General features: G+C 55.2%; 1 protein-coding gene across 1 annotated transcript; it reads left to right on the top strand.

Moving 5' to 3' along the window:
* The first annotated feature begins 208 nt into the window (after window positions 1–208).
* On the top strand, window positions 209–6,578 carry LIF (LIF interleukin 6 family cytokine). Its single transcript, XM_016938951.4, has 3 exons — window positions 209–359; window positions 2,104–2,282; window positions 2,973–6,578. Exons 1-3 carry the CDS (start codon window positions 341–343, stop codon window positions 3,381–3,383), a joined length of 609 nt encoding a protein of 202 aa, XP_016794440.1. The 5' UTR covers window positions 209–340; the 3' UTR covers window positions 3,384–6,578.
* Window positions 6,579–16,114: the final 9,536 nt, after the last annotated feature.

Raw genomic sequence — 16,114 nt, 5'->3', positions numbered from 1 at the left:
ACTCCCGGGACAAGCCAGGCAGGAAAACCACAGGGCGTTTTGTCGAAGCCTTCATTATAATTTTATCAATCAAATTCTTAGAAGAGGGAAAAAGTCTGTTCTCCCCACCCTCCCCCCTCACTCGTCCCCCCCCTTCACTCTCACTTTCTTCCATTCATAATTTCCTATGATGCACCTCAAACAACTTCCTGGACTGGGGATCCCGGCTAAATATAGCTGTTTCTGTCTTACAACACAGGCTCCAGTATATAAATCAGGCAAATTCCCCATTTGAGCATGAACCTCTGAAAACTGCCGGCATCTGAGGTTTCCTCCAAGGCCCTCTGAAGTGCAGCCCATAATGAAGGTCTTGGCGGCAGGTAAATACACCCGCCCCGCGCCGGCTTCGCGTCCCCGCTGCGGGGCGCGGCGGCAACTTGGGGCGCTTGGCAGCGCGAGCCGGACGCCCACCCGCCGCAGACACACGAACACTTGGGGCGCCCGCGCAGCCACCGGAGGCGCTGGGTGGCGGCCCGGAGCGAGCGCGGGCACATGGTCCCAAGCACCGCACGCCCCGCGGCAGGTTGGCGGCGAGGGAGGGGGCGCCGAGCCTTCCTCCTCCTCCTCTTCCTCCCCCTCTCCTTCTCCTCCTCCTCCTCCTCGCTCCGGACACTCGCTGGCTGCTCTTCCCTCTGCGCTTTCTCCCAGATTCACTCTCCCTCTCTCTTTTTCTTTTCTTTCTTTCTTTCCGCTTTCTCCTTTCCAACCGCGGTCCCGGGCTGCTCCCAGGGAGGGGCGCGGGCGGCGAGCAGCTTGCAAACTCCGGCCTGGGACGGGAGCAGGTGCCGCCTCCATCTGCTGGTGTCTGGAAGCGTGTGGTCTGCGCTAGGTGAGATATAGGGGTGTGGCCCCCCTCCCGCAGCCACCCCGGGGCCTCAGCACTGCCTGGGGATGCTGGGACGAACAGGGGACCCAGGAGAAGTGAACTTGAGGAGGCCCCTGTCCCCCCTGTTCCAGCATGGGGGATCCGGGGGAGGTCTCCAGCCTCACTCGCCCGCTGACCCCGGCCCCCACCATCTTCAGGTGCCCTTCTGCGGAGCCCTGGAAAAGCGTCTAAGGGGGCCTGGGGGGGAGTCGGGAGAACAGGCCCCCCTGGGGGAGGGGCAAACCAGGACATGTCGGGACAGCTCCCAGCTCTCCTGTCACCTTTCACTTTCCTTCCTCCCCGCCCACCCGACTGCCTATGACCTTTTGCCTTTTCTCTCTCCTGGTGCACCATTTCCTCTCCCTCCCTGAGCCGGTGTGTGTGTGTTAGCGGGGAGGGGAACCCCTGGGACAAGGGACAGCAGATGAGTCGGGAGAAGGCATGGAGTCAGGGGCTGTCCGGAGCTGGGGGAACAGAGAGTTTTGAATGATGATTTGGGGATGGAGAGTGGGGACAGCCAGGCAGAAATGGGGTGAGCTTGAGTGAGATAGGGGACACTAGGGAAGGAAGAGATAGAGGATGATGGGGGCGGGGGCAGAATTGGGGGCAATTGGCCCAGGGAGCCAGAATCAAGTGGCAGGTTTGGGAGGGAGATGAGGGTCAACCGAGGACTCCTCCCCACTCCCCCATGCCCCGTGGCCCCCATGGGTGCCTGGCTTCGGAGATTTGGGCTGCAATGGGCCAGTGAGTGGGAAGCGCCGCTGAGGAACCTGGGCCACCACGGGAGGCGGGAAGAGAGGGGTCTCCTTTCTCCTGGTGCCTGCTGGGCCTGGGGCCTGGTGCCTTCCAGCCAGAGGGCCAGGGGGCCTTAGGGCCTTTGCCTTCCTGAGGGAAAGGGTGGGATGGCTGGGAGTCTCTCCTGGACCCTGCACCCTTTGGGTGGAAATGGCTTGTGTCTTGCCCTCGTCTTTCCGTCATCCCAGAAGAGAGCAGGGAGAACTAAGGTAGAGAGAGGGAGACAGAGAAACACACACAGTGACAGAGTGAAGACTAGGCCCCAGGAAGACAGCTGCAGGTGGTGAGGGGGAACCAGGAGTCCTCTCCCATGCGGCCATTGTCGGACCCCCATCCAGTGTGCCATGACCCCAGGCCACCCTTTCCTGCCTTTCTACTCATGGCTTCTTCCTGACTGTCCCCAGGAGTTGTGCCCCTGCTGTTGGTTCTGCACTGGAAACATGGGGCGGGGAGCCCCCTCCCCATCACCCCTGTCAACGCCACCTGTGCCATACGCCACCCATGTCACAACAACCTCATGAACCAGATCAGGAGCCAACTGGCACAGCTCAATGGCAGTGCCAATGCCCTCTTTATTCTCTATGTAAGTTACCCCTGGGATACTGACAGGAGATGGCAGGGAGGGGGCTTGTAAATATCATTAGGGGCTGTCCTGATCTGGGTTGAGGGGACCTTTTGGGGCTGGAAGGAGAGAATGGGGAGAGGGCTTGATTAAACCACCCCCAGACTCCCGCCACTTCCTGCCCAAGCTTCCCCAGGGAAGCTTCCCCAGGGTGCCCAGTTAGCAAGGGGAGAACTGAGTGCAAAGGTGGGGACCTGGCACTTCTTATCTTGTGATTGTCCTGCTGCAGGGAGCGAGGGATGGAGGGGAAATGGGCGTGAGGCACCAGGGAGATGCGGTTGAGAGGCAGTGGGCTGTGGGTGCTGGGCATGGAGGGGCGTCCCGGAACATTGTGAGTGCAGGGATGGAAGTACTTGTGTGTGGTGCCCCAGCTAGGGCTAGACACCGAGTTTTCCCTTCTGTCCCCTTAGGGTGGTGATGATGATGATGATAATGATGACTGCGTGCATGGCTCAGTCTTTGATCTTTAGCAAGGGCTCTCACATTACAATTAGTTTTGGCTGTCATGACAATTCCAGATGCTTACAGGGCAAGGAGTTGGGTCCTCATGCGCTAGATGGGGAAACAGATGCAAGAGCTTGCCCAAAGGGTTGGCGGCAGGGCTGGGACACTGACCCCTGACTCCCACGTCACCTCCCTTCTGCCCCTCAGTACACAGCCCAGGGGGAGCCGTTCCCCAACAACCTGGACAAGCTATGTGGCCCCAACGTGACGGACTTCCCGCCCTTCCACGCCAACGGCACGGAGAAGGCCAAGCTGGTGGAGCTGTACCGCATAGTCGTGTACCTTGGCACCTCCCTGGGCAACATCACCCGGGACCAGAAGATCCTCAACCCCAGTGCCCTCAGCCTCCACAGCAAGCTCAACGCCACCGCCGACATCCTGCGAGGCCTCCTTAGCAACGTGCTGTGCCGCCTGTGCAGCAAGTACCACGTGGGCCATGTGGACGTGACCTACGGCCCTGACACCTCGGGTAAGGACGTCTTCCAGAAGAAGAAGCTGGGCTGTCAACTCCTGGGGAAGTATAAGCAGATCATCGCCGTGTTGGCCCAGGCCTTCTAGCAGGAGGTCTTGAAGTGTGCTGTGAACTGAGGGATCTCAGGAGTTGGGTCCAGATGTGGGGGCCTGTCCTAGGGTGGCTGGGGCCCAGGGCATCGCTAAACCCAAATGGGAGCTGCTGGCAGACCCCAAGGGTGCCTGGCCAGTCCACTCCACTCTGGGCTGGGCTGTGATGAAGCTGAGCAGAGTGGAAACTTCCATAGGGAGGGAGCTAGAAGAAGGTGCCCCTTCCTCTGGGAGACTGTGGACTGGGGAGCGTGGGCTGGACTTCTGCCTCTACTTGTCCCTTTGGCCCCTTGCTCACTTTGTGCAGTGAACAAACTACACAAGTCATCTACAAGAGCCCTGACCACAGGGCGAGACAGTAGGGCCCAGGGGAGTGGGCCAGCCCCCAGCAAATTATCACCATCTGTGCCTTTGCTGCCCCTTAGGTTGGGACTTAGGTGGGCCAGAGGGGCTAGGATCCCAAAGGACTCCTTGTCCCCTAGAAGTTTGATGAGTGGAAGATAGAGAGGGGCCTCTGGGATGGAAGGCTGTCTTCTTTTGAGGATGATCAGAGAACTTGGGCATAGGAACAATCTGGCAGAAGTTTCCAGAAGGAGGTCACTTGGCATTCAGGCTCTTGGGGAGGCAGAGAAGCCACCTTCAGGCCTGGGAAGGAAGACGCTGGGAGGAGGAGAGGCCCGGAAAGCTTTGGTAGGTTCTTCCTTCTCTTCCCCATGATCTTCCCTGCAGCCTGGGATGGCCAGGGTCTGATGGCTGGACCTGCAGCAGGGGTTTGTGGAGGTGGGTAGGGCAGGGGCAGGTTGCTAAGTCAGGTGCAGAGGTTCTGAGGGACCCAGGCTCTTCCTCTGGGTAAGGGTCTGTAAGAAGGGGCTGGGGTAGCTCAGAGTAGCAGCTCACATCTGAGGCCCTGGGAGGCCTTGTGAGGTCACACAGAGGTACTTGAGGGGGACTGGAGGCCGTCTCTGGTCCCCAGGGCAAGGGGACAGCAGAACTTGGGGTCAGGGTCTCAGGGAACCCTGAGCTCCAAGCGTGCTGTGCGTCTGACCTGGCATGATTTCTATTTATTATGATATCCTATTTATATTAACTTATTGGTGCTTTCAGTGGCCAAGTTAATTCCCCTTTCCCTGGTCCCTACTCAACAAAATATGATGATGGCTCCCGACACAAGCACCAGGGCCAGGGCTTAGCAGGGCCTGGTCTGGAAGTCGACAATGTTACAAGTGGAATAAGCCTTACGGGTGAAGCTCAGAGAAGGGTCGGATCTGAGAGAATGGGGAGGCCTGAGTGGGAGTGGGGGGCCTTGCTCCACCCCCATCCCCTACTGTGACTTGCTTTAGGGTGTCAGGGTCCAGGCTGCAGGGGCTGGGCCAATTTGTGGAGACGCCGGGTGCCTTTCTGTCTTGATTCCAGGGGGCTGGTTCACACTGTTCTTGGGTGCCCCAGCATTGTGTTGTGAGGTGCACTGTTCCTGGCAGATATTGTGCCCCCTGGAGCAGTGGGCAAGACAGTCCTTGTGGCCCACCCTGTCCTTGTTTCTGTGTCCCCATGCTGCCTCTGAAATAGCGCCCTGGAACAACCCTGCCCCTGCACCCAGCATGCTCCGACACAGCAGGGAAGCTCCTCCTGTGGCCCGGACACCCATAGAGGGTGCGGGGGGCCTGGCTGGGCCAGACCCCAGGAAGGTGGGGTAGACTGGGGGGATCAGCTGCCCATTGCTCCCAAGAGGAGGAGAGGGAGGCTGCAGACGCCTGGGACTCAGACCAGGAAGCTGTGGGCCCTCCTGCTCCACCCCCATCCCACTCCCACCCATGTCTGGGCTCCCAGGCAGGGAACCCGATCTCTTCCTTTGTGCTGGGGCCAGGCGAGTGGAGAAACGCCCTCCAGTCTGAGAGCAGGGGAGGGAGGGAGGCAGCAGAGTTGGGGCAGCTGCTCAGAGCAGTGTTCTGGCTTCTTCTCAAACCCTGAGCGGGCTGCCGGCCTCCAAGTTCCTCCGACAAGATGATGGTACTAATTATGGTACTTTTCACTCACTTTGCACCTTTCCCTGTCGCTCTCTAAGCACTTTACCTGGATGGCGCGTGGGCAGTGTGCAGGCAGGTCCTGAGGCCTGGGGTTGGGGTGGAGGGTGCGGCCCGGAGTTGTCCATCTGTCCATCCCAACAGCAAGACGAGGATGTGGCTGTTGAGATGTGGGCCACACTCACCCTTGTCCAGGATGCAGGGACTGCCTTCTCCTTCCTGCTTCATCCGGCTTAGCTTGGGGCTGGCTGCATTCCCCCAAGATGGGCTTCAAGAAAGACAAACTTGCCTGGAAACCAGAGTTGCTGATTCCACCCGGGGGGCCCGGCTGACTCGCCCATCACCTCATCTCCCTGTGGACTTGGGAGCTCTGTGCCAGGCCCACCTTGCGGCCCTGGCTCTGAGTCGCTCTCCCGCCCAGCCTGGACTTGGCCCCATGGGACCCATCCTCAGTGCTCCCTCCAGATCCCGTCCGGCAGCTTGGCGTCCACCCTGCACAGCATCACTGAATCACAGAGCCTTTGCGTGAAACAGCTCTGCCGGGCCGGGAGCTGGGTTTCTCTTCCCTTTTTATCTGCTGGTGTGGACCACACCTGGGCCTGGCCGGAGGAAGAGAGAGTTTACCAAGAGAGATGTCTCCGGGCCCTTATTTATTATTTAAACATTTTTTTAAAAAGCACTGCTAGTTTACTTGTCTCTCCTCCCCATCGTCCCCATCGTCCCCCTTGTCCCTGACTTGGGGCACTTCCACCCTGACCCAGCCAGTCCAGCTCTGCCTTGCCGGCTCTCCAGAGTAGACATAGTGTGTGGGGTTGGAGCTCTGGCACCCGGGGAGGTAGCATTTCCCTGCAGATGGTACAGATGTTCCTGCCTTAGAATCATCTCTAGTTCCCCACCCCAATCCCGGCATCCAGCCTTCAGTCCCGCCCACGTGCTAGCTCCGTGGGCCCACCGTGCGGCCTTAGAGGTTTCCCTCCTTCCTTTCCACTGAAAAGCACATGGCCTTGGGTGACAAATTCCTCTTTGATGAATGTACCCTGTGGGGATGTTTCATACTGACAGATTATTTTTATTTATTCAATGTCATATTTAAAATATTTATTTTTTATACCAAATGAATACTTTTTTTTTTTAAGAAAAAAAAGAGAAATGAATAAAGAATCTACTCTTGGCTGGCTCTCCGGAGTGTACTGATGTGGGGAGATGGGCTGGAAGGGCTGGGACTGTCCCTGTCCTGGGCACCAGCCAAGTGGGACTCAGCGAAGGGTGGAGGAGGGTGGGGGAGGGGCACCTGGCATAGGTGGGGGCAGTTAGGTGGTATTTTGGCCAAGGCAGAACAAGGTGGGTGGTGTCTAGATCATGGGGTGCCCCCAAGGAAAGAGATGGATTGCTCAGAGGTAAAGGGGGTGCTGGGCACGGTGGGTCACTCCTGTAATCCTAGCACTTTGGGAGGCTGAGGCAGGTGGATCATTTGAGCCCAGGAATTCGAGACCAGCCTGGCCAACATGGTGAAACCCTGTCTACAAAATATGCAAACAGCCAGATGCTGTGGCGTCCGCCTGTGGTCCCAGCTACTCGGGGTGCTGAGGTGGGAGGATCCCTTGATCCCAGGAGGTGGAGGCTGCGGTGAGCCATGATTGCGCCACTGCACTGCAGCCTGGGTGACAGAGGAAGACCCTGTCTCAAAAAAAAAAAAAAAAAAAGAAGTAAACGGGGTGCCGTGTGATATCTCACCTCGTTCCCTCCCAACTCCTCACTTAATCTCATGGGATCTCCAGGAGTTGCCATCCCTACATACCAGAGGAAGAAATCGAGGCTCAGAGCCATGAAACCACGTGCCCAGGTGCACCTGAAGTGTTTAGGGCCAGTTAGGAACACTCCTTCACCTCCAGATCTCATGATCTTTCCCCTACGTGAGACTTCGAGGACCTGTAAGATACCAGCTGCCAAGGTCTCTGTTGCCCAGGAATGTCCTGTTGACCATTCAGAGGGACATAACAGGACAACTCGAATGGCTCCAGAGTGGGAGGGGACAGGTGGTCCTACTCAGAATCACACAGGACACTGGGGCCAGAACCAAGGAGGACTCTGCCCGCCCTGATTCCGTCCCTCCTCCCGCTGCCCATTTGGGAACCGAATCCCCTTCCACTGCAACCTTCTTCCCAGCCTTCTGCAATCCCTTCCTGGGGGGATTCAAGGTCAGAACTGGGAAACCACAGACACTGAGACTCTAGAGCGGCCCCGAATGTCTCCCTGCTCTTTGCTCTAGGGTTTGGGTCTGGGGCTCCCCGAGCCGAGATTTATTTCGGGGATCTGGGCAGTGTTTCTGAGAGTCACCTACTGGCTTGTTCCTGAATATTTGTAAGTGTCAGCTCCTGTGCCGGGTTGCAATGCCTTCTAGAAGCTCACAGGCTGGGAGGGACACTTAGGATGTATGTGATGGACAAGGCACACAGAGGGCAGTGAGTCCACGATGGGGAGAGCCTCGCTCTGGGAGGCAGCAGGGGGCTCAGGCTGTGGTCCCCTCTGCTCTCTGTGCCATGAAGGGACTGCATTCAACAACATGGCGCAACCTTGGCCTCACCTGGAAGCTGATTAGCAGTGCAGAATCTTGACCTCACCCCCCGACCTGCAGAATCAGAACGTACACATTAGCAAGATCCCAGGAGACTCGTGTGCACATTAAAGTCAGAGAAAGGCCACCCTGCGCTTTCATCTCTCGTTCCTCAGTAGTCCCCCCACGCCAAGTGCAAATGGCCAAGGGCCGGGAAGGCAGCTGCTTGGGAGGGAGAGGCCGGCAGGCCCACAGCTGTTCAGAGTCTTCCCCTGAAGTCTCCCGCCCAGTCTCCAGGAGGCTGGCTCAGGCCCTGGGCCACACCCCACAACGTCCTACCCCACAACGTCCTCCCCCACCGCCCAGGGGTGGAAACACCCCTCCCCTCTGCTCAGGGAGACAAGGTTGAAGCTTTTCAAAAGCAACCTTTACTAGGAAACTAGAGGAAAACAAAACAAATGGCAAAGCACAGAAAGGTAGAGAATGACAGCTAAGTCCTGGGTGGCTGGCTGGGGACGCCAGGGCCTAGGGATGCTCCCTGCCTCTTTCAGCCTGGGAGAGGGCCCTGCCCTGGCAAAATAGAACAAAGGACTGTTAATTGGTTATTGGGTAACCCTCCAAAAAAGAGGCAAAAACAATCACTTTGTGGGAAAAAGTGGGAGAAGGGAGGTGTTTGCTTTGCTGGCAAGGCCCTGCCCCTGCGGCCGGCCAGGATCCTGGGCCTGGCGCTCCCCGATGCAGTCCCGTGACCCTTTTCATGAGCTCAGCTGTCTTATCTTGAAAATTGCAAGAATCATCAGTGACGAATGCCATCTTATCTACTTCACAAGGTTGTCCGAAGGAATTACAAGTAGGGACATAGAAATGCCTCGTGAATCCCGCTCCTCCAAGGGTGGAGATGGTCCAAGCGGAATGCGTCTCAGACACCTGGTGCCCTCTTTGCAGGGGAAGGGGCCACTCTCTCCCAGTGAATGTGGAAGGGAGGATTCTGACAGTCCTGAGTTCAAGGCCAGGGCCAGGTGGATGGGGAGGGGGCGAGCCTGGCAGACAAAAGTCCTAGTAGCTGACTGATCCCCTCATGGTAACTTGAGTCTCAGGTCCAGAGGATGCCTGGAGAGAGAGGCCCCCTGACCCCAGGCGTGTGGTAGAGCCAGCGGGGCAGCCCTCCTGCCCAGCCGGCTCTCAGGAGTTCAACAGGACATGGCACCACCCTTCCCCCGATCCCAAGAGAACAACTGCCAACAGCTACCCACAGGATACATATGCCCATGGGCTCTGTGAGGCCCTACATCTTGCAGTTCACAAAGCATCTTCTCACCCATCACGAGATCCTCCCAACCACTCAGTGAGGCTTTGGCTGGGTTACTCCTTCTATTTCACATAAGGAAACTGAGGCCCAGGGAGGCAGAGGGTACCCTGACGTCACTCAGCTTGTGAGAGATGCTGTTGATGTTTTCTCATCTTTATGGTCAACACCATCCACTCACCTGGTCAAGACTGGCAAGGCCTTCTATGCACCAGGCGTTAGATCTACAGGAGCTCAATGGTTACTAGCAGAAGAAAGAGTCTCCCGGGTAACCTCTGTTCGAAATTCAAAGACAATGCAGAATGGGAATTCATTTATTTTGCTAAACAATCACATTTTCAGCAATAAATATTAACATCATAATGGAACCACGATGTATTTATTTCCCTATTTACAATCCTCTTTATTCCAAACAGCATGTAAAGCAGCTTATAGCAGAAGGTACCTAATGAAAATGCTGATAAAATAGAGAATCGGGATGAGAGAAGATATAAACAGAGTGAGAAAACTAAGACCACAGAAAGAAAGAAAATAAATGTTTCAGATCACAAGGGGCCACATAATTGCCATGGCTGAGCTTCAAAGTTGGATCTGAGATTCCTGGCAGCCGAAAGGAAAATGGAAATGTGATCTTCTTATGTGATTCTCATAATCAAAAAAGAGGAGTCTCAGGGAAAGCAGAGCCTGTCCGGGGACTGGTTTCGAAAGGGAATTTCTCCCTGGAGACTTATGGGGGGACAGGGGTGTTGTGATGCCCTCTCCTCCAGCCACAGCCTTCTGCACAGGCATGTGGATTTTTGGAGGGCGGTTTCTGCAGCCATCTTTGCAAAAGCTGGCGCCAGACATCCAGTGAAGCTTGCTATGATTTGAATGTGTCCCCCAAATTTCATGTGTTGGAAACCCAATCCCCAAATCCGTGTGTTGATTGGTGGTGGGCCCTTTGGGAGGTAGTTGGGATTAGATAAGATTATCAGTGTTGGGCCCTCATGATGGGGACTGGTGGCTAGAAGAAGAGGAAGAAAGGCCAGACCTAACGTGCACACCAGCTCTCATCATGTGACGTCTTCTGCCGTGTTATGATGCGGCAAAAAGTTCCTCACCAGATGCTGGTGCCACGTTTTTGCACTTCCCAGCCTCCACAACCGTGAGTGAAATAAACTTCTTTTCTTTAAATTACCCAGTCTGCGATATTCTGTTACAGCACCCGAAATGGCTAAGACACAGTCCAACGAAACGGGTCCTAAAAGGGGCCAGGATGACACAGGCACAAACTGGGGCTTTAGCCTGAGTGAGGGTGGACTTTTGAAGGTGGAGCAGAAGCCTCAGAAGCTTCTGCCTTAACTCCAGTAGTTTAAAACCCTTTTTATCGATGAAGGACTTCCTCCCTCTGGGAAGAGTCTGCGAATGCCATGAGGTGGGGGCAGGAAGGAAGGCAACATGATTGGGGCAGGAAATTGGGGATCAGTGGCCTTAAATCTGCCTCATTACAAGGCCACTTGGATCCTCTGGGACCCAGGCAAAAAGCCTTTTCCTGGTCACTGGCTTTGGCATCCAGGACATTTCTCAAGCCTCCTCCTGCCCTAGCAGAGGCCTCAGCTTGAGTCCGTCCCTTTGACTTGGGGAAGCACCACCCTGCTTTGGGGCCAAAAATTTCAATTATGAGGACGTGGTCAAGCCCTGCCCACTCCAGCCAAGAGTCAATGACTGGGGGAGAGGGGAGGGGATGTGAAGAGAGTGTCTGGGGCTGGGGGCGGGTGAGATGCAGAGAAAGAGCCACAGCCGCAGACACAGACGAGCAATGGGATTGGGGGCCCAGCAGGGGTTAACCAAGCAGAAAACCACCAGCGAGAGGAAAATATGTGCGAAGCATTTTTGTAATTCCTAGCTGATCGGTCCAGCTCCTGCCCAGACGGCCAATGAATCAAAGCCGGGATGGGCACTACCTGTCAGCAGGCTCTTTCCTGGCACACTCACTCAGGCCCCACCTCCCAGCGAGCCAGCTGGAACACTCCCCATTTCCCTGAAGGACCTTTCTTTGCAGATAGATGAGAAGTGTGCCATAGGCAAGGCCCAGGCACCGACAGCCCGACAGCCCGACAGCCCGTGGGTCCAGAACTCTCAGCCTCCTCCCCTCCCTGCTTTCCCTGCCCTGTCTCAAACAGGAGCCTTACATGCACCTCCCACTGTAGGGGGTTGGATGGTGGCCCCCCAGAAAAGATATAGCTGAGTCTTAATCCCCAGAATGTGATCTTATTTGGAAAAAGAATCTTTGCAGATGTAATTCAGTTAAGGATCTCGAAGTGAGATCATCCTGGATTTCTGGGTGAGCCCTAAATGCAGGGACAAGTGTCATAAGAGACGAAGAAAGGAGAGAAGGGGAGAAGGCCACGTGAAGACAGAGGCTGAGATTGGAGTGATAGGCAGCAAGTTAAGGAAGGCTTAGGGCCACCAAAAGCTGGAAGAGACAGGGAAGGCTCCTCCCTCAGAGCCTTGGAGGGAGCACAGCCCTACTGACCCTTGGATTTCTGACTTTTGGCCTCCAGAACTGTGAGAGAATAAATGTCTATTGTTTTAAGCCACTCGGTTTGTGGTAATGTATTAGGCAGCCTTGGGACACGAACACACCTGTATCTTTCCAAGGCCTATGTGCCACCTGGACCAAATGTGTCCAAATCAGCCTCCATGTGGCTCGGGCTATTCCCTCCTCTGTGTCCTGGACTCAGCCTGTGCTGCTGCAACAGCCTTCAGACCCATCCCCCTGCCTTGAGCCTTCCAGTCTGACCGAACCATCTTCTTACTTCAAAAGCCTTTAAAATTCCTGCTTAAGCTGCTGACGGGGTAAGGCCAACTCCTCCTTGTAGACCTAGTTCCCAGCTTCAAGGCTAAGTTCATGTGTGCACAGTCTGGGCAGCTGCCCAGGGCCCTCATGCAGGAATTCTTAATGGTTTTTCAACCAGCGACCTGGCATTTCCATTTTACAAAGCATGTAGCTTGTTCTGTCCAACGGAACCTCTGGGCTCACCTCCCTCACAACCACTTCCCTCAGGCCATAGTGGTAGCTTGGAGGTGTGTTAAATGTCACAGAACTTTTGTCTAGACTGCCCTTTTTCCTTTGCTATGGAGAAAATTCTGATCCTTCAAGGTCCTGTTCAAATGTCACCTCATCCTTCAAGTGCTCTTTGCCTGTTTCAGGTTTGACTCTCCTAAGTCCATCTGAACTCCAATTGTAGGTTTCTTTTTTTTTTTTTTTTTGGAGACAGGGTCTCACTGTGTTGCCCAGGCTGGAGTGCAATGGCGTGATCTTGGCTCACTGCAACCTCCACCTCCTGGGTTCAAGTGATTCTCGTGCCTCAGCCTCCCAAGTAGCTGGGACTACAGGCATGCACCACCACCCCTGGCTAATTTTGTATTTTTAGTAGAGACGGGGTTTTGCCATGTTGGCTAGGCTGGTCTCAAACTCCTGACATCAAGTGATCTGCTGGCCACTGGCCTCCCAAAGTGCTGGGATTACAGGCGTGAGCCACTTTACCCGGCTAATCGCAGGTTTCTACTGGGCTCTAGAATTCACCAGACTCTCTTTATAGGATCATGTTTCACAAGGACCTACTGTTTATTGGCCCCTACTATGCACAGAACACATGATATATACTTTATGTAGGAAATAGCAATAACAGTTTCCATTTATTAAATGCCCGTGCCAGGCTACACTAGGTAAAATGAATGGAGCACAGGCCAGTTGTGTCTACACCTCTGGGAGCTTAGAGATGCAGAACATTTTTTGTTTTTTTTTATTTTAGAGACTGGGTCTCGCTCTGTCATCCAGGCTAGAGTTCAGTGACACAATTATAGCTCACTGCAGCCTTGAACTCCTGAGCTCAGGTGATCTTCCCATCTCAGCCTTCCAAGTACCTAGGACTATAGGTGCACACCACTGAGCCTGGCTAACTTATTTTTGTAGAGACGGGGTCTCACTATGTTGCCCAGGCTGCTCTCAAACTCCTGGCTTCAAATGATTTTCCCACCATGACATCCCAAAGTGCTGGGATAAGAGGCGCGAGCCACCACGCCTGGCCAAAATACGGAATCTTGGCCCCACTTCAGACTGCTGGTTTGGAATCTGCATTTCACTGCGATTCTCAGGACATTGTTCATCTCATCAGATTAGAGCTGGTGAGCAGCACCCAGCACAGGGCCAGGGCTCTGACACGCTTGGATTTGAATCCTGGCTTTATTTTTTCCAGCTGTGGGAGCTTAGGCAAGTTTCTGAAATTCTCTGTGCCTCAGTTTCCTCATCTGTCACATGATAGCCATTGTAAGAAGCAGATGTGAAGATGCCCGCCAGGCTGGGTAAGCAGGCCGGGCAGCGGCTGAATGTCAGTGCCCAGTCTGCCTCCTCCTATGCTGCCCATAGGGCTGTCCATTCTTGATCACCTCTAAAACTCTCATAAGCCCTTCCACATGGAGTAAGGGGAACCCCAGATCTCTTGGAGGCTGCAGAGAAAGTACAGAGATGTGTGGGGGGTCTTTCTGTCTCCCCCACCCCAGCCTCCAGAGCCCCCCACTCAGTTCAGCCTCCCGCATTCTCTGCTTGCCTCCCCTCCCCCACTCCTCCCACAGGAGGTCCAGCTTCCCAGCAGCAGGGAACCCCCAAGGGAGGCACTGGAGGAGGGGGAGCCGGGTGTGAGGTCAGCCCCACGTCAGCCCCTTTCCCTTTCCCCAACGTGGTTGGGAAGAGGCCGCTGAGCGGGTGCCAGCCATGGGGGAGGTCTGTCCCTCGCTCCCGGGCCAGACCACAGGCAGCCACGCTGGGCTGCAGCCAGGCCGGGGGGAGGTGTACTCAGCCCCCAAGCTCCTCTCTGTCTGGCCCTCGGGACCCCTCCCCGACCCCAGATCCGAGCAGCCGCCAAGGGCTCTTCCAAGCAGGTGAGGTCATTGTCTCCACTAGACCAGCCTGACGCAAGGAAGTCAGCCACCCACGTGGCAGGATTCATGCACCCCAAGTCCTTTCTCCAAACCACCTCCCCTGCTGGTAGCTCTGGGGCCACCACTTGGTTCCCTCCAAGGGGTCTTCAGGAATTGACCCCAAGCACCTGCTGGGTGGAAACAGAGCTGAGTAGGGGAAGGAAGAAACATGGAAAAGACAGATTCCAGGACCACCCTCCAGAGTCCACTTGGGTCCATGAAAAGAACAAGCTCCCGGGGTGACCCCGTGCACAGGCAGGTTCGGGGACCTCTGGCTTCGAGCATCGTTTGCTGTCTACGGAACAGCAGGCTGCATCAGCTGGTGTTCATTCTGTGCTCACAGAGATTTTTATCACTGCTTGGCCGAGACTAACCCTTCCTTCTGCTTTTTAGGGTTTCCCAATAATGCCTGGTACCATTTTGGGTGCCCAGAATGTCTTTGCCAAAGGCCTGGGGACGTTCGTGGCCTCCAGAGCAGAGGATGAGTGCAGGTTCCCTGGTGAGCCCTTGAGGATGTTCAAACCTCAGGGAGTCAAAATCAATAGTTCTCGGTCAGAGGCGATCTTGCCTCCAGGGGACATTTTGCGATGCCCCGAGATGGTTTTGGTTGTCTTGCATAACTGGTGAGGTGCTGCTGGCATCGAGAGAGTGGAGGCCAGGGGTGCTGCTAAACATGCCTCAATGCACAGGACAGCCCCCTCCTGCCGCCAAGAATCATTTGGCCCAAAATGTCAGCTGTGCTGAGGCTGAGAAGCCCTGGTCAAAGGAATCCATCAATTAACCTACCACCTCTCAGTATCTCACCTGCTCTCCGACTATGGTGATAAAGAAGATGGCTGGCACGGTGGCTCATGCCTGTAATCCCAGCACTTTGGGAGGCCAAGGCGGGTGGGTCACGAGGTCAAGAGATTGAGACCATCCTGGCCAACATGGTGAAACCCCATCTCTAGTAAAAATACAAAAATTAGCTGGGTGTGGTGGCGCGTACCTGTAGTCCCAGCTACTCGGGAGGCTGAGACAGGAGAATCGCTTGAACCCGGGAGGCGGGGGTTGCAGTGAGTTGAGATCATGCCACTGCACTCCAGCCTAGCAACAGAGGGAGACTCCGTCTCAAAAAAAAAAAAAAAAGAAGAAGAAGAAGAAGACAAGAACAAGAGCCATCTCCCTTGAAACTGACTGTGGGGCTCCTCGGACTCCGATCCTGTTTGTGTGCATATATGTGTGCAAACACACTTGCACACACTCACGGGACAGCCCAAGAGGCCAATGAGAACTGCAAGTTCACACACAGAAGCCTTGGGCAGCCCCTGGAAAGCTCAGTGGGCAGGAAGCTAGGAGGCCTTTCCTCCTGGTCTCAGGCAGCCTCCCCCTTGCTGTGCTCTCTGGACACATCCCTTCACCTCTCTGAGCCTTGGTTTTCGTGAAGTGAGGCTGGTGTAAGAGGATTCAGGCTTTCGAGCCAGACTGCCCTGGGTGTGGGTCCTGGTTCTGTCCCTGACCGGCTATGGGAACCAGGACTCCTGATTTTTCTTCTCCGTGTCCCCATTTCCTCGTATGCAAAGTGTGGACCCTGTGTCTCATCTCACAGGGCTGCTGGAAAGACAGATGGGCTAATATAAGGAAGGCACTCTGCCTGGTGTTCCCGTACTGTGGAGCATTCCAAAATGGCAGCTTTCTTTCCTGTTACTGCGAGGTTCACACCAATCCAGTTATGCCTAGGGATCTGCACACCGCTACCCACCAGGCTATGGTTGCAGATAAAATACAGGACACTAAAGTTCAAGTTTAACTGGATGTCCTGAATTTTGATTTGCTAAATCCATCCAGCTGCCTGTTTTTGTAAACAAAGCTTTATTGGGACACAGCCACGCCCATTCATTTACAT

This window comes from Pan troglodytes, chromosome 23 (assembly GCF_028858775.2).
Source record: "Pan troglodytes isolate AG18354 chromosome 23, NHGRI_mPanTro3-v2.0_pri, whole genome shotgun sequence".
Taxonomy (NCBI): domain Eukaryota; kingdom Metazoa; phylum Chordata; class Mammalia; order Primates; family Hominidae; genus Pan; species Pan troglodytes.
This window is presented reverse-complemented; position numbering and strand designations above follow the sequence as displayed.